Genomic DNA, 25,389 nt, shown 5'->3' on the forward strand with positions numbered 1-25,389 from the left:
GAAGATCTTCTGATCCTCCTGCCTCCACTTCCAAGTGCTGAGATTACAGGCCTGTGCCATCATACCTGGTTCATGAGATGCTGGAGTTCAAACCCAGGGCTTTGTGCATGGTAGGCTGACGCTGTCAACTGAGGTATACCCCAAGCTATTACTTTCTTGACTTTGGGGTTTCAGTTATTTAAGATTAGCTCTAGCTGTCAGCCTTTTAGCATCATCCCTTTCTAACTGTACTCTCAGTCTTCAGTCCTCCCAAAGCCCCCCAGGGTTCGCGGTTCCAGCTACTACACCGTTCTAAAGGGGATGGCTCCTAGGTTGCCTGAAACCTCTACCATCTTATTCGCCACTCTGCCCTCTGAATGACTGCTCCATAGAGGAGCTGCTACAAGGAAGGAGGATCGAATGGGGAAGGGGAAAGAGGGGAACGGAGACAGTGCTCCGCTGGCCCCAATGTGTGGACAACTGGAGCGAGCTCTAGGGAACTGACCTCCGGGTCAGGACAAAGAGCAGGGCCAGGGTAGACAGAGCCCAGCTGCCCCTCCCTCCAGACTGATCCTCCCTGCAGCAGCACCTCTGCTATCGATCCACTTTCCCAGCAAGCTCTCCGCACCCTGTCCCAGGCCGGGCCTGACTTGGCTTGAGGCCCTCCCCTCAGCTGGCACGAACCAGGGACATAGGAGAGCCCACTCCAGAGCGAGCAGGGATGTTTTGGGGGAGGAGGGTGAAGAGAGGTTTACTACCCTTTATCGCGACATGCTACAGCTGCATGCTACTGGAGGGGTGGGAGCCTTCTGCAGAGATGCAGGGAGTTAGGGGTCTTCTGATGAAGGGAGGGGCGGTTCAAGGCTAGGACCACCCAGTTTGGACCTGGGAGGGCCCCAGCAGATTAGAGACCTGAGTAAAGAACATTTCAGGGCTGTAATTACCCCAGAGAAGCAGAGAAGACACCAACTCTAGGGTGCAAGGGAAAAGGCGCCTTCGCAGCCATCACCAAAAAAAAAAAAAAAAAAAAAAAAGAGAGAGAGAAAGGATAGCCCTCTGAGGGGTCTCCTTGAAACCGTTCTTCAGATCCTGCAACGTCCCCCAGGAAGATTTTGTCTGAAGCAGGCTTGGGAGAGAATTTAGACTTGATGCCGGAGCTTCCAGCATTCAGGGTGGCAACTGGGGATCCCAAATCGGCACCCCACTCCCCCAGTCCCAGCAGCGGGTGAGTCACCCGAGAGCTCCCTACATAGTCTTCAGGCGCGCGGCGCGTACCATCGCGCGTCCGCAGGGGGACACAGCGTAGCCAGCATCTGTCGCCCAGCTCGGCGTCCGTCCTGACACGGGAACTGAAGGAGCATATTGAGGTTACGAGACTGCACTGCAGGGCGGAGTCGGGGCCCTCGTGTTGCGCCCGCAGTGCCTCCGTACTCCAACACGGCGGGGGTGGCCGTCCCCTGCGCACTTGGTACGTGCGGAGAGGCCAGACCCAGCCCGGGCTGTACAATAGGGTTGGGCCGCGACCAGGACTGGGCCGGCGCGGGGTAAAGAAGCAGGATCGCGGTTGCGGAGGATCGACACCGGGTAGCCGGCAACTCGTAGCTTCGCTGGCCATCGGCATCTACCTCTCCCACACCGAGCGCGGCCGCCTCTAAGTCGTTGCCCGCAGGGCGGGCCGGGCGGGATGCGCCGCGGGACCCCCGTCCTGGCCTCAGGCCGCCGCCGCCGCCGCCGCTGAGACCCCCAAAACCTCCAGTGACGCCACAGCCATGGAGAACGGCCCGCGTGCGGAGCCCGGGCCGGGCGCACCCGCAGGTAAGCCGGGAACCACGCAAGAACGAGCCCGGAGGGAGGCCGAGCAGCCGCGGGGCGGCTAAGGATGAGGTTGGCGGCTGGGCGGGGACCCCTCCCCCGCCGCGCCCTCTGACCACTTAGAAGTTTAAAAATAAAGGCTGCGGCGGCCGCTGCGGCTCGGGGCCACGGACGCATCTTCTGACAGCTGCCTCCTCCCCCAACCTCGGCGCCGGGACTCACGGGGCATCCGGATCCGTGGGGACCGGGCTAGGGAATCGATGGGGTGACCCTTCTGCCGCAGCCCGGTGCCATCCCCTCTTCCCCACCCCCACTCTCCTTCGAGATCCACCCTAGACTCTGAAGATCCTCTTTTACTGAGCTGGAGCTGTTGTCTCTCTCCATCCTCCGTGGGCACGTGTGACCTTAACCTGAATGTGTGTGTTGGGGGCCCAGATTCTCAGGCCTGGAACCCTGCATACCGAAACTAGGCCCTTGTACCCCCACGCCCAGGCCCTGGCACAGACCTCGCCCCCACCCCATCCGTCCAGCTGCCGCGCAAAGGGCCTGTTGCTGTTGCCGGCCGACCAGGAGGGGAGGGAGACGAGGGGGAGGTCTTTAGCGGTGGCTGCCAAGTAACCCGCCGGATAAAGGCGAGGGGGAGGGGGAGGAGGTATTGTTTGGGGCGCGGGCGGGAGCTGGGGAGTGGGCCGCCTTCCCTGGAGCCAGGCCTGCTTCAGAGCCCACCCAGTCCGATTTAGGACAGGAGTGACAGAGGTAGATCTGCTGACCCTGCCGGCACCACTTCACTTCTTTGGGGCCGGAGTCACATTGTAGAATGAGGCGATGGCTCAAGGATGGCACTCCCGACATGCCACATCATTCCCGAGACTGAGGTTTTTGGATGCTCCCCCCACACACACTCTCGGGTGTACACACACACACACACACACACACACACACACACACACACACACACACACACACACACACACACTTTCCAGGCTCTGGACCACCAAAGCTCTCCTTTTTCACCCCTCACCCCACCAGCCACCAATGCCCTGGACTTCTGCAAATCCCATTCGATCTGGGAGCAGCTGATGAGGGGGTGGGGACAGAATTCTGGTTGGGCCTGGTGTTGGAGGGAGGACTCTTTCTTCCTGGAAGGGGAGGGCAAAGCATGACTACTGAGGACCTAAATCCTGACCCACTGACGCAGAGGGGGGAGGTGGCCCCATCTCCCACACCCCCAGAGAGTCCCCAGACTAATCCTGCCACCTCCCTGCCTCCCCCGGGGGTGTGGGCCTAGGATGAAAGAGTATCTATGGGTGCTCCCGGGATGAGGTGGGGCTGCTTGGCTGTGGGTGGGCTCCTCCCCACAGTGTCAGCGTGGGTGCTTGGAGGGACCGATGAGACGGTGTGAGGACACAGAAGACTGGTGGGTTTCAGGAGGGTTAAAGGTTGTGTTGGCAGCAGGGTGGATGGGTTTGTCCTGGCTCTACAGAGCCTGAGAGGGAACACCTAGGGAGGCCCAGCCTGTCTATCCATCTGCTTACTGGTACTCTGCACCTGCGAGTCCTTGGCACCGGGGTGTGCACAAAAGCCTGAATGAGGCAGTGACACAGCCTCAGCATCGGGTGGGTTATAATTAGGGCACTTGGATGGGTGGCCTCGACTGAGGGCAGGGTGAGATGCGGGGGGGGGGCTGGGCTGGGAAGACTTCTATACACAGCCGTCTAAATGGAGTCACATGAGAAGCTGGATAGGGATCGTGGCTTGTCCCTACACATTGAGAATCTAACAGTGACTGGAGCAGTGGCTTCCTGGGAGTAAATGATGTGCCCATAGTGTGTGCTGGGGAGAGTTTGGGCCAATGGTCTGTGTCTCTGAGCATTGGTGATGTGACCCTGCTGTCTTCACGTGCCTTTTGTGTACTTATAGCTGAGCAATAACAAACAGCAGACAGCATGGGGGTAGGGGACAAGGGTGCCACCCACTTTAGAGTCAAAGGCCTGGATGGAAGTCCCAGGCAGCTGTTTCCTGGCTCCCACAGAGATTCTGCCCCTGGAAACCAGGGGACGGAGTTTGTGCTATGAGCCTCATGTGATTGATGTGAGGGTTGAGAGATGATGAACCTTAAGGAACCTGGCGCGCAGGCACCAGACACCCTCAATAAAGTGTGATTACCATTATTGTGGTTAGACTCATTAGAACTGGTGCCAGCAGGGAGGCATGAGCTATGGGGGCGGGCAGGGCAGGAATTGGGAAGCAGTTTAGAGTGTAGACTTTAGAATCAATTGGAGCTCCGCGTCATAATCTCCACTGTATGATGGGAGCAATTTCTTAACCTGAGTCTCAAATTTTCCCATCTATGAAATGAGAACAGTACTAGCAACGTAGCTTAGACGCATTAGACTCTTCCATGAGATTAATACATACACTCCTAGCCCTGGTACCAGCCTAGGTTGGTTTGCTTTGTTTTTTTGAGGCAGGGTTTCCCTGTGTAGCCGTGGCTGCCCTGGAACTTGCTCTGTAGACCAAGCTGGTCTCACAGAAATCATCCTGCCTCTGCCTCCTGAGTGTTGGGACTAAAGGCCACCAATGCCTGAATTAGGTTTGCTTTTTATTGCTATCATTTCTAATTCTGTCAGAAGTCTGAGGCCCAGAGATGGAGCACCATTAGAACAGTGTGTGTGTGTGTGTGTGTGTGTGTGTGTGTGTGTGTGTGTGTGTGTGTGTAAAAGATAGAATACCAAGGGAGGACTTACAGACAGATGTGAGCAGCTGAAGTGTATCTGGAAAAGAGAAGGTGGGCTGCTATACCTGCTGTAGGGCTGTGGCAGGAGGAGAGAAAACAGGAGTCAGGCCTCACACATTGTCCTGTGGCCCCACCATGTGACAGCAAGGTGCTGGTTGTGCTGAGGTGGTGACCACAGCAATCCCAATCGCTACCTACTGACTTAGTGGGGGAAGCAGATGTGTTCTCTGAAGGGGTGTTTGCCTGCCAGCCTAGTGGTGCAGAGCACGGGACTTGTTTGTGGAAGGCCCCACAGAGCAGGAGGAAGCATTGGAGTGTTTGGACCTGAAAGGCTGAGTAGAAATTGGGGAGACTGGCCCAGTGGTCCACAGCCAGCATGGCTGACACCTCCTACCGGGAGTCCCCCTCCCTGGACTGGCGGGCTTGGTAATGAGGCCCCTAATGAGCCTCTAATATGCAGTCATGCACATGCAAATGAGGAGTAAGGGCACTAGGCCAGCTTAGCCGTTTTCCCCCTAAGGATGGCCACTGGCTATCAGTGGGACAGAGGTGAGGAAAGGAGCCGGAAGCGGAAGGCAGGGCTCCGGACTAGAGTGGTGGCACTTGAGGGTTGCTGGGGCAGGTCTCAAGTATGACCGAGCTTGACCGGAGGTCATAAGCAGCTGGGAATCATGTCCTTGGGTCCCCTTTGGGCCAGAGAGGGAGTCAGAGGCGGGCTTAAATAATGCAGCTTTGTTGGCTGCTGGTGGCTCTGCCTGGCACCCCCGGGGGCACAGCCTCCAGTGTGTCTTCCACCACCCCTCAGCTGCGGCTCTTCCCCGGGCAGTGGGAGCTTGGGGTGGGGAATGCGGTATTGCACGGACCTGGGGAAGGAAGCAATTCCTTGGCCTTCCAAATGAACTGCTATTGTCCCCTCCCCCGGCCCCCCGCCCTGCCATTTGTTCATGACCTTCACTGTGCCAGGCAGCACACCGTGTGTACTCTCTCATTTGCTCCTCATGACCATACCATGAGTTGGCTGCCCATTTTATGTAGATGAGACCCAGAGAGGCAAGGTTGCTCGCCTAAAGTGACCCAGCTAGGAACTGGCAGGGGCAAGATTTGAAGTTTAGGCACCAAATCTTTATACAGAATTATGACCAAGCAAGCCACTGACAGGGTCTGGCCCACCACTTTTCCAGAATTTACTCCCATGGGCATCATGATCCAGGGGACCCCTGGTCATTTTTTCTTTCAGACACTGGTAAAGCCAGCTAGCCAGCCCTTGGGTGCACTATGAATTCTATCAGCTTGGAGACTGAGCAGATTAGACTCAAGTGGTGATGATAGTCTAGCTAAAAGCCCATTCTCCAGGCACTGGGCTGGGGCTAAGGGAGGGACGTGGTGGAGCCTAAGCTGCGGGATGGGGTCATTTCCTGCCGCCTAAAATAACAGGAAGTGGGTGCTCCTGATTGGGGGCTAGGAAACAATGGCCGCCAGCCCTGCCAGGGAGCTCCTTCACTGTCTTACTGAGACTACGGAAGCTTCAGCCTAGCCTAGAATCAGGACCCTGCCTCCTACCTCAGGCGAGGCTGGTCTTTCCCAATGCACTGCTTATAACTGCTGAGTTCCTCCAGGCCAGGCCTGATGCTGCTCTCAGGAAACATGAAGGAACACCTGTCCAGGCCCAGCCAGGCGTCCCTCAGGCTTTGTCCTTCCTAATCATCCCCATTCTCCCAGCCCAGATCTCTCCAGGAGGAGAAATCCGGGAGGCAGCCCCGTATGGTACAGAGTGAGGGTTGATGGAGACAGTTAAACTGAATCCATGCAAGCCTCACCTTTACCCTTCCCCAGCTGTGTGGCTTTAGCGAGTATCTTGATGTCTTGGAATCTGTTTTCCTGATTTGTAAAGTGGGGTAATAGTATCCCCCTCTTAGGATGGTAACAAAGATTGAATGAACTAATGAGGTTATTATATACTTAGCTGCGCCAGCCACAAGCCTTAACTGCTACTGTTATTAATCAGACTTCCTCTGGCCCCAGGTAAAGGAATGCCCTGAAGGGGGAGGGCAGAAGCAACAGAGACAAGGCTGGAGAAATGCACAGGGGAAATTGGCTCTCTCTGTGTGCTGTGTTTCTGAGGCTTTGCCTGTGGTTCAGAGGGAGTACCCGGCTGCCTGTGGGCATGTCTGTGTGGGGACATCTGTGTCTGTTTCAGGTGTGTGTGTTTCTGTGCATGTAAAGTTAGGTATCCAAACCTTTCCTGAGAGAGGCACAAGAATCTCCCTCTCCCTCTCCCTCTCCCTCTCCCTCTCCCTCTCCCTCTCCCTCTCCCTCTCCCTCTCTCTCTCTCTCTCTCTCTCTCTCTCTCTCTCTCTCTCTCTCTCTCTCACTCCCTCTGTCACTCTCTCTCTCACTCCCTCTCTCTCTCTGATGTATATATCTATCTCCCCGTGTCTTTGCTTTCTGTCAGTCTGTCCTGTCTTCATCTGTGTGATCTAATGTTGCACCTCAGAAGCCTTTGCAAGAACAGGAGGTACTTATCTGTCTGTCCTGTCTCCTTCGTCTGCCTCATGCCTCAGTTTCTCTGCTGCTCCCCTAAGCTCTCACCTGGACCAACTTTGCTCTGCCTTGGAGATGGACCTCCCTTCCACTCCTTGGTCTGGGACCTCACTTCCTGCCTCCCGTTGGCCAGCCTGGGCAGGAGCCTGCCTATCCTGCATTCCTGAGCTCTTAGCTCAGGGCCTGTCTGCCCCACCTGCACCCTTCACTTTTGTGGGGGAACCTCCCTGGGGGAGCCACCGAATCACTTCCTTCTTAGGGAATAGGCAGGAGCCTGAGGGAATGATGACATGATACCTGACAGAAACAGTGTGACATAAGGTTTTGTCATCAAACACCACTGGGGTTCAAACCCTCCCTGCCCTGCTGTGAACAATATTTAATATGAGTAACAGTTATCTTACCTAGGAAGGAGGTAGGGGGATGTATGGTACTTTCCCTTTAGGATAACTATAAGAATTGAGTGCCATAAGGGAACATGGCTTAGGAGTTGGCAGAGGACAGCAGGGTCTTGATACAGTCATGACATTTAGAATTTAGAGAAACATCTATGCCTGGGAGCACCTTGGAGGTCTTACTGTATACTCCCTTTTTTACTTTGTGGTTTTTTTGTTTTGTTTTTGTTTGTTTTTTTGTTTTTCGAGACAGGGTTTCTCTGTGTAGCTCGAATTCACAGAGATCCCCCTGCCTCTGTCTCCCGAGTGCTGGGATCAAAGGCATGCGCCACCACCACCCAGCTTTTACTTTGTTTTTTAAGACAGGGTTTCATGTAGCTGAGGCTAGACTTGAACACTTGATTCTCCTGCTTACCTACCAAGTACTGGGACTTCAGATGTGTGCCATCATGCCTAGTTTGACTACACACTGTATAGCTGGTTTTCCACATATGTCCAACTGTCCATTTATCCATCCACCAGTTCAGATGTTCACTCTGTGTGATCTGAGTGTGTCCTGTATGTGCTACAGAAAGGACTAAGGCTCAGTTTAGTTTCTTCTCCCAGTGAGTTTTTCCACTGACGGCATGGGCATGGCATGAAGACACATAGTGAGGCTGAATTGTCAGTGCTGTAAGAGACTGTTGCCCCAGTAGGAGTTGGGGTGGCAGAAGAGAAACCTACATGAAAGGACTTCCAGGAGATGGCACCCCTGTGGCAGGCCCACTGAAGGACTTGGCCCCATCTCTCAGCAGACCCAGATGCAACCTTTTAAGGGCTCTTGGAAAGGCATGACTTTCTGACACCACCACATAACCAGTTCCTGCACCTTTGCCCTGCAAGTGTTCTTTGTGCCAAAAAATAAATACAAATTATCAACTGCTTATCCAGTTCTCAGCAGATACTTGTGGTGGATAGCAACATAGCAGAAAAAACTGGCAGTGGCTGAAACCTCCCAGTCTGGCACAATCCAAAAGCGAGATGAAATAAAGGGATCTAAGGATCATATTTGAGGGAGGTGAATAATCAGAAAAGAATCAACCATATTGAATAGATAATTAACCAGGGAATTAATTTGGATTAACACAAGTTGTCCCAGATAATGCCATCCTGATGACATTTTGCCTGGGTTGGCGTAATTCTGAGGGAATATTTGTATTCGGGGTCAGTAGCCTGCCAGGTCATGGAAGTAGTTCCAAGCGTCCTGTTTGCCTCTTGAGAAGTTTTTCTTGTTCAGCTGTTGGAGTAAACACTCATTATTATTTTTGTTAAAGTCTACCTGAGTACCGTTGTCCAGGGCACCACCCAGACTCCGTTGAGATGGAGGTCCTTTTCTTCCTTTCAAGTGTCCAGCACTTGAAATATATTGCCACACTGTTAGCTCTTCCTTCCTTCCTTCTTTCCTTCCTTCCTTCTTTCCTTTCTTTCTTCCTTCCTTCCTTCTTTCCTTCCTTCCTACTTTCCTTTCTTCCTTCTTTTCTTTCTTTTTGGACAGGCTCTTTCTTTTATATAACTTTGAGTGTCCTGAACTCGCTGTGTAGTCCTGGCTTCGCTTTGTGGACCAGGCTGGCCTGGAACTCACAGAAATCCTCCCTGATGCTAAGAAGAAAGGTATGTGCCACCACACCCAGCAGATCTGTTCTTTATGAGAGGAAAATTTTTCCTTCATATGCACTTGCTTTAGGCTAGGGTGGCCTCATGGTGTGGCATTTTATTGTCATTCAAAGCTCTTTCTGAGGGTCTCCGGGCACGTGGCATTGTGGTAGCTGCTACTGCAGCAACGGTGAGCAAAGCAGACGCGGCCCAGCCCTGGTAGGGCTTCCTCACCATCTAGGAGAAGGAACCCCACAAAGAAGCTTGACAGTCTGTGACAGTGCTCCCAAGAGAAACTCCTGGAGCCACAACTGTGTGTAACAAAGGATTTTGTGCCAATCAGAGAAGCCAGGAAATGCCTCTCAGAGGAGATGGTGACTGAACCAAAGGAGAAGGAAGAGTTAACAAGGAAAAGAAGGGGAAGCGCATATGCAAAGGAGCAAAGGAGCTTGGGTAGTTGTCAGAACTTAAAGGAAGGCGGCAGAGTTATGAGTTCACGGGGCAGGCAAAGATCCAGGAAGACTGAAGACGAATGGCAGAGAGCAGTGGGGCCTTTAGACTGTGCCAGACCTGGAGGCAGCTCTAGTGTCTCAACTTTATCCTCGGAGCAGTGGGACACCATCGTCAAGTGTTCAGTGGAGAGCAGAGTAGGACTGGGTGTGGCAGGACTCTGATGTCCTCCAGGTAAAAAGTGGTGATGCTCTCTGCCAGGGTGGGGCTTCTTCCGTTTCCCTAGTATTTATGGGGCATTTATGTCCCCATCTCTGTTAGTGCTAGCGATAAAAAGAGACAAACAGTTGTGGCCCCTGGGGAGCATAAGCTAACAGTGGGGATGTTGTGGGGTGGGGTTTGTAAATCAAATGTGGTGGTCAACTCCTGTCACCCCAGTTTTCAGGGCACTAAGGCAGGAGGATGCCTGGAGCTCCAGGGGTTGACACCAGTGTAGGCAGCATATCTGAACCCTGTATCTAATAAAAGAGACTTTGGTGGTGACCAGTTCTAGAAGGTCCTGCTTTGCCAGGGAGATCAGATCCCATTGGCCTCTGCCCCTCTCCAACTTCAAGCCTCAGAATAAAGTGATTTTTGCCACAAAACAATAGACAAATATAAATAAAAAAACAAAGGGCTGGGAGAGGTGGTTCAGGGGAAAATTCCCCTTTCTGCTCCTCTAGAGGACTAGAATTTGGTTCCCTGTACCACACATACACATACACACACACACACACACACACACTCGTAAGTGAAAAAAATCTCAAAAAGGAAAAGAAGAAAAGCTTGGTGTCACCAGTTTGTAACCCTAGCTACTCAGCCAGCCGGAGCAGGTGGATCAAGATTGTAAGACTTATCTGAGATCTAGAGTGAGTTCTAAGTCAGGCTGGGCAAGTTACCAAGGCTCTATCTCAAAAAGTGGCAAAAGCTGAGGATACTGCTCGGTGATAGAGTTCTTGCTTAGTATGTCAGAGGCTCTGGGGTCAAGCCTCAGTAGTGAGAAACAAACAAAATGAGGTTGATGCTTGTGTGGAGTGCCTGGTAAAGGAAGACAGAGACAGAGAGGAGAGGGAGTGTACATGTGTGCTCTGACACAGCATGCTGTGGGATCCAGGGGTGAAACTTGCATTATGAGGCTTGCACAGCAATGTGTTAACCCACTGAGCCACCTCACTGGCACCCATTTAAATCAAGGCAGGACTCATGAGAAATGAGACCGGCAGGGGTAAGGGAGTAGGCTTAGCTGAAGCTGGGGACAACGATTTTCATACAGAGGACTTGCAAGTTGCAGCCCAAGGCAGAGGGACATCAGGGACAGTGGCTGGAGGGACTGGACTCCAGGAGAATGGGAAAGGGGAGATAATGTCCAAGAAGTAACAGGCTGGAGAGGGAGGAAGGATCCTGGGCCACTTTGGGTTCTCATCTTCATGAGATGGGGTTATGTTCCGGGGATTTCAGAAAAGAGTGATGTGATGTGACTTACTGTTAATTGATCTCTCCAGCGGTTGTGTTGAGAAAAGAGTAAGGGGGCGGGCAAGGAATGGAACAGGGCCAGGCCAAGGTGATGGAAATGGAGGTAGTTGCTGGGCTGTGGTGGTGCACTCCTTTGATCGCAGCACTCAGGAGGCAGAGACAGGGGTATCTCTGTGAGTTCGAGGCCAACCTGGTCTACAGGGCTAGTTCCAGGACAGCCAGGGCTACCCAGAAAAACGTGTCTCAAAAACAAACAAAGAGAAATTGAAATAGTGAAGAATGATTGGATTTGGAGTATATTATGAAAATAAAGTAAAAAATAAAGGAAGAAAGAAAGAAAATGGAGCCCAAAAGATTGTCTCAGATGATTAGACAGTCTGAAGTGACTCCAAGGTCTGAGAAGCTACTAGCTGAGCTGGGAAAACCTGAGGTGGGAGTGGTAAGTATGTGTGTGACATGTGCGAGACAGCTAGGGTGTCGGGCAGGGAGTTACAGGAGTGAAACTGGTCCTTGGGGAGAAGTCTGGGCTGGAGAAACAAATTTGGTACTGTCAGCACAGGGATGGTTTTTAACACGGTGAGTCTGGATGACATCACCACAGAGTATGGGGCCAGAGAAGAGGTGAACTCCTGGCAGCCCTGGGGCACACAGCAGCCTGGAAAGGTTAGGAAGTCAGGGAGGGCCTAACAGAGCGAAGTCCCTGCTGGCAAAGCAGAAGGAAAGCCCCACCTGAAGGGTGTTGTCTCCACAGTGAGCGAGACAAGGGCTTCAAAGAGCACCGCAGGCCTGCTGCGTGAGTGTGGCTGGTAGGTCAAATGACACAAGTAACAGCTCCCAGACTCAACATCCTGGAGGTCCCTGCTGACCTTGCAGAGAACAGGGTCAAGGCCCAGGATGGAGACCTGACTGGAGGAGGTCTGGCTGAGGGGGCGTGGATGGCTTCTTCAGGACAGGTGCTACTTGAGGAGGCCAGAGATGGTGTGGATGCGGAGGCTCAAATGGGTTCAGGGTTCCCACACATGGGTCAGCCTGTCGTCTCTACCGGCAGACATCGACTCCATCTACCGCTGTACACCTCGCTCCTCCCAGCTCCTCTTCACCCCAGTAGTCGGGCCCTACTTAGACACTCACCATCCTACCTGGTGGGTGTGACTTGCTTGGGTGTAGACAAACACCCGCCTACCAATTTCCTTGCAACACCTGTTAGCACACACAGGTGCTTGAGGAAGGGCCCTATGCAAGCCTCACACTCAGTCTTTAAGCTGAGACTTACACACCCAAATTTTGGCCTCAGGCAGCCGTGGGTTCAAATCCTGCTCCACCAAATACTACTTTTATGACGTTGACCAAATCCTCTCATGGAAGGAGCATTGCTTGCCTCATCTATGGAATGGGGAAAGGCTCTATCCCCTAGTGAGTAGCAAGGCTTCACTGAGTGGCTGCCACTAGTGTTGCCTGGTGAAGGTAGTTGAGAAATTTGCACCTGGCTGGGAAGTGACTAGGCCCAGCTCTGACTGATGTGAAGAGCTGGGTCACCTGTTGTGGGGTTGTCAGGGTTGAGGGTTATGAGGGAAGATGTGGGCTCTTACCTGCACTCTAGGAAGCTGGCCAGGAAGGAATGAGGACAGAGTAGAAACCTGGGGTGGTATAATTACCTAACATCCATGCTGTTTATGCTGATGCTAGAGGTCTGTGGAGAAGGGCCTAGAGCAATGGATCTCAGCCTTGCTCATGCTGCCACCCTTTAATACAGTTCTTCAGCCATAAAATTATTTTTGTTGCTACTTCATAAATACTGTCATGAATTGTAATGTAAATATCTGATATATGACCCCTGTGGGAGTCATGATTGCCATGTTGAGAACCAGTAGCCTAGACTCTGCTGGTGACACTGGGTTCAAATCCAGGCTGGGTCACTTCCTAGCCATGTGATCTCAACTGGGTGTGGTGGCACATGCTTGGAATCCCAACACTCAAAAGGAGGCAAGAGGACACCAGCTCTCACAAGGCCAGGCTAGACCTCTTAATGAGACCGTGTCTCAAAGGGAACAAAAAGGACTCTCCCTAGTCTGTCTGCTTTACTTCTTATCTTTGCGAACATGTCTTCATATGTCCTTTATATGTATAATATGTCTTTATAGCATCTCCTTCATAAACGGTGAGGTTAGAACTAGAGCATGTATATAGCATGTAGCATGAATGTAGGGAACACTCAGTAAAATATGAATGTCACACCTTTAATTTTAGCACTTGGGAGGCAGAGGCAGGTGGATTTCTTGGCAATTTGGGGCCAGCCTGATCTACATAGCAAGTTCCAGGACAGGCAAGGGCTATATAGAAACCCAGTCCTCATTCTTGTGTGTTTGAATATCGGTGGCTGTATCTGATCTCAGGATGCTGTGACGTAGGTAGTGTCCATGCTTTCAGAAGAGCAGCTGTAGCTCAGAGCAAGTCTGCAACTATCCAAGGTCACTCTGTCTGCAGGGAAACTGGGACCCATGCTTGCATTTTCTGGCTTTGAGCCCAAACCATTAGAGGCCTTCCTCCCAGAAAAGGGTATTTAGAGAACCAAAGACAGTTCCCTGGGGTATCTCCTCCCTGCACACAACTTGTTCCAGAGTTCTCAGAACAGAGCATTTAGCATGACAGAGGTCCCCGGGAAGAGTGAAAATGACATCCATGATACTGCCTATGCCCACCTGTCAGTGTTGTGTCCTCCTAAATCCGTAAGTGGCCAGAGGCCCCCTGCAGATGGCACACGGGCTCATGGAGAATTCTCCCTGGGAGAACTGAAAGTTGACACAAGACTACAGGGAAAGGGAAGTAGGAGCACTTACTAGGTTCTTGTACTCGTTTCACACTGGGAAAACAGAAGCTGGGAGCTGGAATAGCATGCCTCCCTGTCTTGCAGAATTAGAACAGGGCAGTTAGCCTGACATCTGGTTTTAACCTATCCTTTGGTGTGACATGCACACATGAATGCATATACATGTGTATTTAACAAGTTCTCTTTTTTGAGACAAGCTGGCCTAGAATTCATTGTGTGGCTAGATTGACCTTGAACTCATAGCGATCCTTCCTCAGTTTTTTTAAAACACTTTTTATTATATATTTATATATATATCATGTCAGTCCCAGTTCCCTCTCTCTCCCCTCCACGCCCACTCCCCCCCACTAGCCTCCCCAGCCCCCTAACCAATCCCCACTCCATTCCTCAGGGAGGGCCCAAGTGTCCAGATTGAGAGAGCATCCCTCATTGTCTCCCTCAGCCTTAGAAGTGCTAGAATTACAGGTGTGTGCCACCATGCATGGATGAATATTTATGCTGTGGGGGAGGGAAGGAAGGAGGTTTGAGTCTCACTGTTTAGCACAGGCTTACTTCAAACTTATTACATAGTCAGGCTGGCCTTGAACTCATAGTGGTCCTCCTGTCTTAGCTGTCCTAGGGCTGGAAATTAGAGGTTTATGCTGTCGCTGTCACCATGTTTAGCAATATTAATATCTTTATAAAAAGATTTGTTTTTATATGTGTGACTGTTTTGTCTGTGTGTGTGCACCACGTGCATGCCTAATGGCAGTAGAGGCCAGAGAGGGTGTCTGATCGCCTGGGGCGAGCATTACACATTGTTGTGAGCCACCACTCAGGTGCTGGGAAGTGAACCCAGCTCTTAGCCACCGAGCCATCTCGATAGCTTCTAATATTCATATCTTTAAAGACTAAATCTAAGGGCTACAAACACACATATCTGTAGTTGGCTGCTCACCCCATCAATGACTTTGGCAATGCTAATATCCTGTGGGTACCATGCTTTTGCCCTTTCTCTTGCCTGGCTCCATGTGCCCACCCCTGACATTCTCTGTGAACTAGCCAGGCTTTGGGTTGCACAGTGTGACCAGAGATGGAGCAGAAAGATGATGATGGAGCAGCTGGGTGTCTCAGCGGGCAAGCCACCTGCCTCGTAGCATGTGTCCTCCCGTACATACGCGCACCCACATACACATAAGCGAATGAATAAAATCTGTTTTCAAACGGAAGAAAAAGAGAGGCAAGACAGGCACACATAGAAACCAGTGGTCACCGTTTGATGCTGTAGTTTTGTTCTCAGTTTCCAACCTGCCTGATGTTCCAGCCGCCCCTTGCAACCTGCTCTCCTTCCCTGCCAGACCCTTTCTTTGCTTTGCCAACTCCTGCATCACAGCCCAGTGGGCACGTCTTCGTGTGCAGGTTAGCCATGTCCGCTGCACTGTGCTGTATGTGGTACTTCCTCTCTGTGAGCTCCCTAGAGGCAGGAATCTGGCTATCTCTCACCATTATGTCATTAATATCTGGAATTATAGTAGGCCTGACACATGGAAGAAGATCCAGGAATGAGTAAGTCCATTGGGCAGATTGCTGTGCAAATCAACAGTGCATGTGTTCAATCTGACTCTCCCTCCTCTCTTTTATTAATCTTTCAGCTGTGTTAGCCAGGATCCCCGCAGAGCCAAGACCTTCTCCAGAAGGTGACCCTTCCCCTCCACCGCCACCAACACCGATGTCAGCCTTGGTTCCTGACACTCCCCCAGACACCCCTCCTGCCATGAAGAATGCTGCCAGTCCTAAGCAGCTCCCACTGGAACCAGAGAGTCCCACTGGGCAGATCTCACCTCGGCCAGCTCCCCCACAGGAAGAGTCCCCATGCTCAGAAGCAAAGAGCAGGGGACCCACCCCACCAGCCACAGGCCCACGGGACTCCAGGCCTTCTCGAAGGAGTAGCCAGCCATCCCCAACAGCAGTGCCAGCCTCAGATAGCCCTTCCAAGCAAGGTATTTATGATGTCCCCAGTGTTGGGCTGTGGGCTGGTCACATGGAGTCTTCCTTGCCACGGAGGATACGGGCAGGAAGGTGGGGTGGGACTAGAGGAAGAGCTGAAGCCAGTTACCCCAGGAGACCTTTTGACTCTGTTCTCCCCTCTGCTCAGATGTAAAGAAGGCAGGAGAGAGACACAAGCTTGCCAAAGAGCGACGAGAAGAGCGGGCCAAGTACCTGGGTGAGTGTTTGACTAGTGTTATCTGCATTGACATTCCCCAGCCTCCTGCGAATAAATAATACAGACTCTTCTAGAATACTGTGTATGTGCTGATCTCACTTACTCCTGAGCACATTTTGAGGAGGAATCGGTTTAAAAGAGATGACATCACTTGCCTAAGAGCTGGTGAAGAGCTGAAATGAGACTCGGACAGACCCTCAGATCCATGTGCTACGCTAGTAGGTCTCAACCTGTGGATCGTGACCCCCCCCACAGGGTCAAATATTTGATGTCCTGCAAATCAGATATTTACAATACGATTCATGACAGTAGTAAAATTACAGTTATGAAGTACTAACGAAATAATGTTATGGTGGGGGTCACCACACCATGAGGAACTGTATTAAAGGGTGGCAGCATTAGAAAGGGTGAGACCCACTGCCCTATACATGCCATCATATGTTGAAATCTGTCCGGTAGGCTCCCAAATCATATACAGGAGGATCTCCCACTGGTGGACTCACTCATCCTCCAGCCTGAGAGATGTGAGGCCAGTAGGGGAAACAGGTTTCCCTAGACCTGCCCTGAAACATGAATAGAGCCCCGGAGAGTGGAGGCCTCACAGAGGCAGGCGGAAAAGGGGTGGCTCAGGTCTAAAGTAGCGGGCCACTGCTGGGAGCTGTTTCAGGCTCAATCACGCCCCCTCCTCTCTACCCCAGCGGCCAAGAAGGCAGTATGGCTGGAGAAGGAGGAAAAGGCCAAGGTGCTTCGGGAGAAGCAGCTCCAGGAGCGCCGCCGACGGCTAGAGGAGCAGCGGCTTAAAGCTGAGCAGCGCCGGGCTGCCCTGGAGGAGCGGCAGAGGCAGAAGCTTGAGAAAAACAAGGTACGTCCTTGGCAATCCCAACCGGGCTCACACAGATCTTCAGGTCTGTGTGCACGTGTGTCCACCGTCTGTGTAGTAGTGAAATGTATACACCCATGTGCTCTGTGCCTAGGCAGTCCCATCTGCATCCACCTCTGTGGCTCTGTCCGGTGTGACAGGCAGATGCATTTGCTCCCACATGTGCTTGTGACAGGCCTGAGGGTCTGTTCTATGTATGTAGATACATATCTGTGGGCAATCCTACTTCCATCACATGGATAGAGCCTAGTTTGAACATTGTTGAGCCTATGAAGGACATGATAGCCAAAAAAAAGGGAAAACAGACCCAAGATCCTCAGTGCTAGGGAGACATGACCCTGCCCAGGAACCCCAGGCAAGGGGAGTCCCACCCATCCCAGGAAGTGACTCAAGCCCAAGAAAAGCTCTCAAGAACTGTGGATAGGATCTGTCCATCGCACATGGGCTTGAATCACAGCAGAGTCAGTAACTTTGGTGCCTGCAGTGAGTCAGGAAGAGCTTAGGATGGGGGAGGACTTTCTTCCAGGTACGCTGGCTGATTCTGAGCCCAGACCTCTCCCTTTTCCCCATTGGATTCCAGGAGCGCTATGAAGCAGCCATCCAGCGGTCAGTGAAGAAGACATGGGCTGAAATCCGACAGCAGCGCTGGTCCTGGGCAGGGGCCCTGCACCACAGCTCCCCCGGACGTAAGACCAGTGAGTGGGCTGGAAGTGCTGGTGGGTGGCCGGGCAGGGCTGAAGCCTAGTGAGGTGGGGGAAGGAACATTTTACACATGAGATGCTCACTACGCCCTGCAGCAGGTGTGTCTTGCTTCATGTATCTTCTGGAATGGTCTGTAAGCCCAATCATGCCTTCCTAAGGACTTCCACTGTCCAGTCAGAGATGGATTCTGTCGACTTGGTTTGCTCCTCAAACCTCTGTCATCTTAGGAGTTGTTTAACATACTTTCTTCCTGTCAGTCACTGTTAGTTGATGATATGTAGAAAGAGCACTTTAATGTCCTGCAAACCCTGGATGCTTAAAGAAAACTGTCATCCTCTGTTTTGGAAGGTAGTTTTTTGTCTGCGTTTTCTTCACATAGGCACATTATGGATCTTGGTCTGATTCCTTGCTGGCATGTATGTACCTCTGTGCTTGGATGTCTTTATGCAATGACAAGGTTCCGTATCTCATGTATCACCTGGTGTATGTACTCATAGATATGTTGTGTAGCCCACTCTGTGAGGTTGGGTTTCAGGGTTTGTGCGCCTCAGTGAGGGCTCCTACGTCAGACATGGGTTCAAACTCTGATACTTGTGTGACCTCTGACTTCTCAAATCTCACTTTCTTCATGTGTAAAATGGGGATAACAGCACTGCTTGCCTTCAAGGTTGTAGGTAGATGTTTGCAGGATCAAGTGAGGTAACATGTATGTGGTTGGCCCATGGTAAGCTGTCGTTGCTGTCATGGCTAGGCTACTTCATTATTTTTCTGCCTGTGTGCATGTCAACATACCTATGTGCATGCATAAGTATCCACCACTCTGTATGCCCGTGTTTGCATGTCTTTGTCTGTGTGTCTAGAGAAATACATAAATACATGGATCTGTGCAACTGTGAACTGTGTAGGTCTTCTGTTTAGGAATGTCTTTGCATTGTCCCAGTATGTGGGTGTTGTATCCATAGCGCCTTGGCTGGGCAGTGTCAGCAAGTGCCAGTTGTTGGGTGGTTGTGGGGAGGGGTTGCAGTACCCAGCCCTAGGCAATGGCTTCCTTTGGTCTGGCCAGGAAGGCTGTAGTTGTAGTTTTCCACCATTATTTCCCTCTGCTCCATCTCCATTGGCTCCCACAATCAAGGTTGTTTTTGATCACCTCCCTTGTCCCTTCCCTCTCCCAGGGCCAAGTCAAGTTCCTCTTCCCCATCCTAGCCCGCTCCTTCCTCTCCCACCCTGCCCTCAGAGCATCCTGCATGGAAGGCCTCAGTGCCCCCCCTGGCTCCCATCCGGCCCGGCCCTAATGCCGTGTCTTTTCCCCTCCAGGTGGGAGCAGGTGCTCCGTGTCGGCAGTAAACCTGCCCAAACACGTGGACTCTATAATCAACAAGCGGCTCTCAAAGTCCTCTGCCACGCTCTGGAACTCCCCCAGTAGAAGTAAGAGGAGGCTCAGCCTTCCCCCTCCAGAGCCCCTTGTAGCCAGCCAGCCCCCTCCAGAGCTCAGCAAGAATACTCATCCCTGGAGCCCCCATACTCCAGGTCCTGCCCGCTCTATCCCACCCAGAGTTCTGTGCGCTTTCCAGGAGCCAGCATTTGGGTCTGGACCCCAGGACATAGTAGTATCCTGTAGGAGAGGAGAACTGAGACAAAGGACAATTGACCTAGAGGGCAGAGAGCCTGGCAGGGCCTCAAGCGAAGATTAGGTTAAGGGCTGGGGTGGTAATGGGCATTCAGCTTCATCCCTAACCACAGCCAGCTGGCTGGGGCCAGCCCCAGACAGGTGGCTTTGCCCCCATGTGTCAGGCTAGCCTGGATACTAGGGTGGGGGTATTCTGTCTCCACCCTGGAGGGCCATGCCACCCTGCCATCTCTGCCTCTAGAGCACCTGCTTTGGCCTTGGCTGGGTCCAAAGTTGGGACCAACCAAGGTGGCACAGCTCCTGCGTTCCCACCATGCTCTGGTGCTTACATATGAAAGAACCGTGGTTAAAGTTATTTATAAGTTTCTCTAGCTTGTATTTGGTTGCTCTGTTGCCCAGCAACCAAATCAGCTGCTGCACCAACCCCACCTGACTGAAGCTTAAAAATAACCCAGCAGCTGAAGGGGCAGAGCAGGGTAGCCTAGGGCAGCCTGGGCCCCCTAGTACACTCTCTGGTACACTCCTAAAGGCTGGTTGGAGGAGCACAATGATCCTCACTACCCCAACTCCAGGAAGCATGCCCCTCCCATCCCCAGGCCAGCATGATGAGAACAGAGGCAGGCCCTACTGTGGGACCTGGGAGAGGGCAGTTAGGTCGTCCCTAGGTCCTGTTATGGCTCCTTCCTTTGCTTACAGCTTTGAGCCCTCTCACCGGGGGAGATGGGTAGGAGGCACTCCTAAAGTGATGCAGGGTGTTGGTCTAGGGCCCTCACCCCATCCCACCCCCCGTTTGGGGAATTGAACCTAGGGCCTCTTGCATGACAGCCAAGCGCTCTACCTCTGAGATATATTCCCAGCCCCTCGCTCAGTGTGTTGTTGCCTGTGTCTGCAAAAGGAGACCAGATCCCAGGGAAGAAATGTGTGACCCCGCGTGACTTGGGGTGGGGGTGACAGTCCTCGTGAGAATCCTTGGGCTCATCATGTGTTCAGTGCCTAGTCTCCACCTGTGCCTCCGCCTGCCTTGACCTGCTCTACCCGGTGTTTACCCCCTAGATCGCAGCCTGCAGCTGAGTGCATGGGAGAGCAGCATTGTGGATCGTCTGATGACGCCCACCCTCTCCTTCCTGGCTCGGAGTCGCAGCGCGGTCACACTGCCCCGAAACGGCCGCGACCAGGGTAGGGGCAGCGGCCCTGGGAGACGCCCCACAAGGGGCCGGGCAGGGGCCAGCCTCGCGCCTGGGCCGCACCCCGACCGCACTCATCCCTCTGCAGCCGTGCCCGTGTGCCCACGCTCAGCCTCCGCCAGCCCGCTAACGCCTTGTAGCGCCCCTCGGAGCGCGCACCGCTGCACCCCGTCCGGGGAGCGCGCGGAGCGACGCAAGCCCGGTGCCGGCAGCAGCCCTGCCTTGGCCCGCCGCCGGCTGGAAGCCGCGCCGGTGAGTGACCAACCGCACGACCGCAGCTCAGGTGGGGACAGGCCCGGCTGGGCTGGAGTGCGGGCGCCGCTGACCTCTCCTCCGCGCTCCTATCCCGCGCCTCCAGGTGCAGAAAAAGGAGAAAAAGGACAAGGAGCGGGAAAATGAGAAGGAGAAGAGCGCCCTGGCCCGCGAGCGCAGCCTCAAGAAGCGCCAGTCGCTGCCAGCGTCTGTGAGACCCAGGCTCTCTACCGGTGCCGAACACAGGTGGGCGGGGCTCATTCCCAAATACTTGAAGTTGCTAAAGCACAGCTTTTCTGTCTTCTTGTCCCTGTTTCTCCCTTTCTCTTTGTCCCCCCTTCCCTTTTTTTTTTTTTTTTTTTTTTTTTTTTGAGACAGAGGCTCCAATTCTTGAGCTCCCAGACTCTTACCTACACGAGCTCCATACTGGGAATAGAATCCCCCAGCCTCCTGCATGCTAGGCAAGCACCCCATCAGTGAGCTATATATATCCCCAGTCCCTTTTTATTTTGTTTGTTTGTTTGTGTAAGACAACATTTCACTAAGTTGCCCAGCCTTGAAGCTGTGATTATCCTAAAGTAGCTCGGGTTGTAACAGACCTGTGCCACCACACCTTCCCAGGAAATCAGGTCTCACTCAGCCATGTAGGTTCCAGGGATTAAACTCAGATTGTCGGGCTTGGTGGCACCTTGACCCGCTGAGCCATCTCACTGGTCCCCTTTTGTTGTTTATTGAGCAGGAATGTCACATCCTAGACTGACCTTTAATTAGCTCTATAGCCAGTGATGACCTTGGATTTCTGATCCTTCTGCCTCCACCTCGGGAGCGCTGGCGTTACAGAGCTCTGTGTATGCTCTGCAAGCGTTCCACCGACTGAAGTTACATCTCTAGCCCTCCGTGTTTTGTTGTTGTTTGTTGGTTTGTTTGTTGTGAGGCAGGATCTCCTTATGCAGTTCAGGATGCCCTTGAACTCATCGTTCAGCCCAGGCTGGCCACGAACCCCTGGCTGCCTGCACTGTCAATTTTTCTTCTTTCTTTCCTTCATCCTCCCCCTTTCTCTTTCATTTTTTGATTATGGACACCCCCACCCCCAGCTCCTAAAACAATAACACCTGATAAGCAGCTCAGTACATACTTAGTCAGTGAACAACTTAACCTTGTGGTGGTCTGGGTGCTGAGGACACTGGACTAAACCAGAACTAGTTTTTGCTCTACTACGTGTACATGCTGTAGGAGAGGCAGATGTCAATCAAGAACTCTCACAAATGAATTTGTAATTGCAAGCTGGGATATGTACAGGGAGAGGAAATGGTGGCACTTTGTGAGTGAATAGGAGGGATGCAGCCAGCCTGCAGAGGTAATATTGGGGGCCGGAAAGATGACACAATGAGTAAAGACCTTTGCTATGCAAGGGTTATGACCCGTTAAATCCCTGGAGTTCATGGAAAGAAAGAGCCACCTCACAAGATTGCCTTGACTCCCACATGTATGTTCACACATGCACGACCCACACAATGATAACAAATAATTTTTTAAAGGGAATACTCCAAAGAAGTGACATGGGGGGGGTGCCTGCCCAGGTGCTCTGCCCTCCGGTTCTAACCCCTTTCTTCTCTCTTAGCCTTAAGTCCAAGGCCCGGCCATCCTCTCCCTCTACAACCTGGCACAGACCTGCCTCCCCCTGCCCCAGTCCAGGACCAGGCCAAGCCCTTCCTCCAAAACCACCATCCCCCCGAGGCACCACTGCATCACCCAAGGGGCGGGTTCGGAGGAAGGAGGACGCAAAAGAGAGCCCCAGCCTATCAGGGCCTGAGGACAAGAACCACAGCAAGAACAGAACCATTGAGGACAAGGAGCCAGTGGCCGCGGCGTCGCCAGCGCCCTCACCAGTGCCCTCACCCACCCCAGCCCAGCCTCCGAAGGAGCAGCCCTCGACAGCGACCCCTGCAGGTGCACAGGAAGTGAGGGTGGGCAAGGCCGAGCTGCCATTTTCTCCCGTGTCTGCGAAGTGGACCCCCAGACATGGTGTTGAGGGACAGGGGGAGGGATCGTCTGTCCATAACAGGGCCAGGTCTCAGACACAGCGAGGGCAGGCAGCAACTGGGCGGAATGGATGGGTCATTGAGGAGGCCCCGAAAGCATCCGGGTGTGTAGGGGTGATGGAGGTGCCTGTACCGGTGTGTGCCGACTCCTGGCCTTGGATCTTCCTCCAGACACCGCTGTCCCCACTGCCCCTCCTACTGCTGCTCCCCCGGTAGCTCCTAGCAAACCTATGGCCGGAACCACAGACAGAGAAGAAGCCACCCGGCTCCTGGCTGAGAAGCGGCGCCAGGCTCGGGAACAGAGGGAACGCGAAGAACAGGAGCGGAAACTGCAGGCGGAAAGGGACAAGTGAGTGTGACCTCAGGGACTGCGGCGGCCCTGTTAGCGCCTGAAGAAGAGGCGCACACACCAAGCTTGAGTTTTCTGGGTCCTCCAGGCGAATGCGGGAGGAGCAGCTGGCACGGGAGGCCGAGGCCCGGGCTGAACGCGAGGCCGAGGCTCGGAGGCGGGAGGAGCAGGAGGCCCGAGAGAAGGCCCAGGCTGAGCAGGAGGAGCAGGAGCGGCTGCAGAAGCAGGTGCCGGGCGGGTCAGTGGGCAGATCTTGGATGGCTCTAAGTGGGTTGGGCCAGGAGGGAGCCCAAAGCTGATAGAGGTCTTTGGCAGAAAGAGGAAGCCGAAGCTCGGTCCCGGGAAGAAGCTGAACGCCAGCGCCTGGAGCGGGAAAAGCACTTCCAGAAGGAGGAGCAAGAGAGACAAGAGCGCAGAAAGGTGTGCAGAGCCAGTGTGGTCTGCGGGCGGGCCGGGCTCTGGCTCCTGTTCCTGCAAATAGTAGCAAGGAACCAATGGGTCTGGGCTTGAATTTGTAGAAGGTAGAGCGGGGAAGTGCTGGTATGGGCTGTGAGGTACCAGCTGGTGAGAAGTTGAGGATTAGGTCTGGGTGGGGCCTAACTACTGTGGGACCTCCCCGCAGCGGCTGGAGGAGATAATGAAGAGGACTCGGAAGTCAGAAGCTGCTGAAACCAAGGTCAGGATTCTCGGGTTGTGGAGTGGGAGCTGGGGAGAGGAGATTGCAGAAAAGCCTCCAGAGCCCAGGAAGAATGTGGTGGAGGAGGCTTTTCCGTGTCGGCTGGGAGGGAGGGGTTCGGTAGAGCGGTAGAAAGGGACCACAGCCCTGCACCTGACGGCTCTTCCTTTCAAAGCAGAAGCAGGATGGCAAGGAGACCACGGTCAACAATTCCGGCCCAGGTAAAGCCCCCAACTCTCCTCATTTCCTTTGCCCTGGCCACCCCGAGCTCCAGTCCCACCCTTCAACAGCCCCTCATTGATGGCCGTTTCTTCACCGTGATAGACCCTGTGAAAGCCGTAGAGACTCGGCCCTCTGGGCTACAGAAGGATTCTGTGCAGAAAGAGGAGCTGGGCCCTCAGGAGCCACAGTGGAGGTACCGGCTCCCAACCCCAGAGACTGAGCCAGGCAGGCAGCTGCATGCTGGAGCTATGGACTGTGGGCTTCTCAGGGAGGTGAAGCACTAACCCTGAACCCCTACATCCACAGTCTGCCAAGCAAGGAGGTGCCAGGGTCCCTGGTAAATGGCCTGCAGCCTCTCCCAGCACACCAGGAGAACGGCTTCTCCCCAAAGGGAACCGCTGGAGAGAAGAGTCTGAGTCGAACCCCAGAGGGACTGCTCCCGTTTGCAGAGGCAGAAGCCTTCCTCAAGAAGGCAGTGGTGCAACCCCCGCAGGTCACAGGTAGGCACTGTAGGGACCCTGGGAAATCCCCCCCCAACCTGGGATTCCCCAGCCCTGACTTTTTCCCATCTCCTTCCCCTCAGAAGTCCTTTAAGCAATTGCCTTGGACCCGGGTGCAGCTTGAAGGTTCCTATGTATCAGCTCTTGGGTGTCTGGAAGAGAAAGAGAACAAGGATGGAAGTGGCCTGGCCCCTCGGGGCGGTCCTCCCTGTTGTTTTTAATCTGCACCTTATAGACTGATGTCTGTGGCGGGAAGCAGGCTCTGCCCCTCAGTGCATTTGTGTGCTCACACACTCTGACACCCATCTTCCCCATACACACATACACTCATAGCCTCTCTGGCCTCCCCCCGGGGAAGGGCCACTTGTAGTATTTGCCTTGGTTTGGTGGGGTACCGCGGATGTGAATACTGTAAATAGCTTGTGCTCGGACACCTCTACATGGAGGAGGCGGGTACAGAAGACAGTCCCTCTTCCCAAGGCTCCCCAGGGATCTTCCTCTATTTAACTGCAACTGAGGGAGAACCCAGGTCTGGGAACGAGGGGGGCACCTTGGGCCACAAAAGACTGGTTGCTTCAGGGGTAATGCCCCCTGCCCTCGCCTGGAATCAGTGTTACTACATCTGATCAGACTTCTCCAGAAATAAAGTGAGAATAATTCTGCCAAACCTGTGTGTCTTTGGAGCGCGTGCTGAGGTTAGGAACAAGTGACCTGAGTTCTGAAACCCTAAGAAGCTTAGGGCTTGGGGCTGTATACCCCTAACTGGTGGTAGCAATCCTGGACTCCCTATGGTCCTTTGGTCTTCTAAGTTTAGTTATGATTTCATTCATTTATTCTCTTAACATATTAATTGCTGCACATAAACCT

The 25,389-nt window shown here is 53.2% G+C and overlaps 1 protein-coding gene across 15 annotated transcripts; it reads left to right on the plus strand.

The window, feature by feature from the left end:
* The first annotated feature begins 1,659 nt into the window (after positions 1-1,659).
* Positions 1,660-25,189, plus strand: Map7d1 (MAP7 domain containing 1). Of its 15 annotated transcripts, none has more exons than XM_040756643.1 (18): positions 1,660-1,794; positions 15,517-15,864; positions 16,020-16,088; positions 16,787-16,950; positions 17,549-17,663; positions 18,985-19,095; positions 20,351-20,473; positions 20,570-20,733; positions 20,840-20,979; positions 22,355-22,683; positions 22,947-23,124; positions 23,213-23,351; positions 23,440-23,544; positions 23,747-23,800; positions 23,976-24,021; positions 24,125-24,215; positions 24,329-24,522; positions 24,606-25,189. In XM_040756643.1, exons 1-18 carry the CDS (start codon positions 1,749-1,751, stop codon positions 24,614-24,616), a joined length of 2,427 nt encoding a protein of 808 aa, XP_040612577.1. In that variant the 5' UTR covers positions 1,660-1,748; the 3' UTR covers positions 24,617-25,189. The 15 variants fall into 15 exon arrangements, with proteins under 15 accessions (XP_040612577.1, XP_040612578.1, XP_040612579.1 ...); XM_040756644.1 differs by having other exon boundaries at positions 23,979-24,021; XM_040756645.1 differs by having other exon boundaries at positions 17,549-17,654; positions 23,979-24,021.
* The last annotated feature ends 200 nt before the right edge of the window (positions 25,190-25,389 follow it).

Source organism: Mesocricetus auratus, unplaced genomic scaffold (genome assembly GCF_017639785.1).
Source record: "Mesocricetus auratus isolate SY011 unplaced genomic scaffold, BCM_Maur_2.0 Super-Scaffold_100014, whole genome shotgun sequence".
Classification (NCBI taxonomy): domain Eukaryota; kingdom Metazoa; phylum Chordata; class Mammalia; order Rodentia; family Cricetidae; genus Mesocricetus; species Mesocricetus auratus.

Excerpts from the sequence above, each read along its gene's own strand:
- Map7d1 (XM_040756639.1), top strand. The coding sequence starts at position 1,749 with ATGGAGAACGGCCCGCGTGCGGAGCCCGGGCCGGGCGCACCCGCAG. Across the intron at positions 1,795-15,516 it reads CGGGCCGGGCGCACCCGCAG|CTGTGTTAGCCAGGATCCCC; the intron begins GTAAGCCGGGAA and ends TTAATCTTTCAG. Across the intron at positions 23,801-23,975 it reads CAGAAGCTGCTGAAACCAAG|CAGAAGCAGGATGGCAAGGA; the intron begins GTCAGGATTCTC and ends TTCCTTTCAAAG.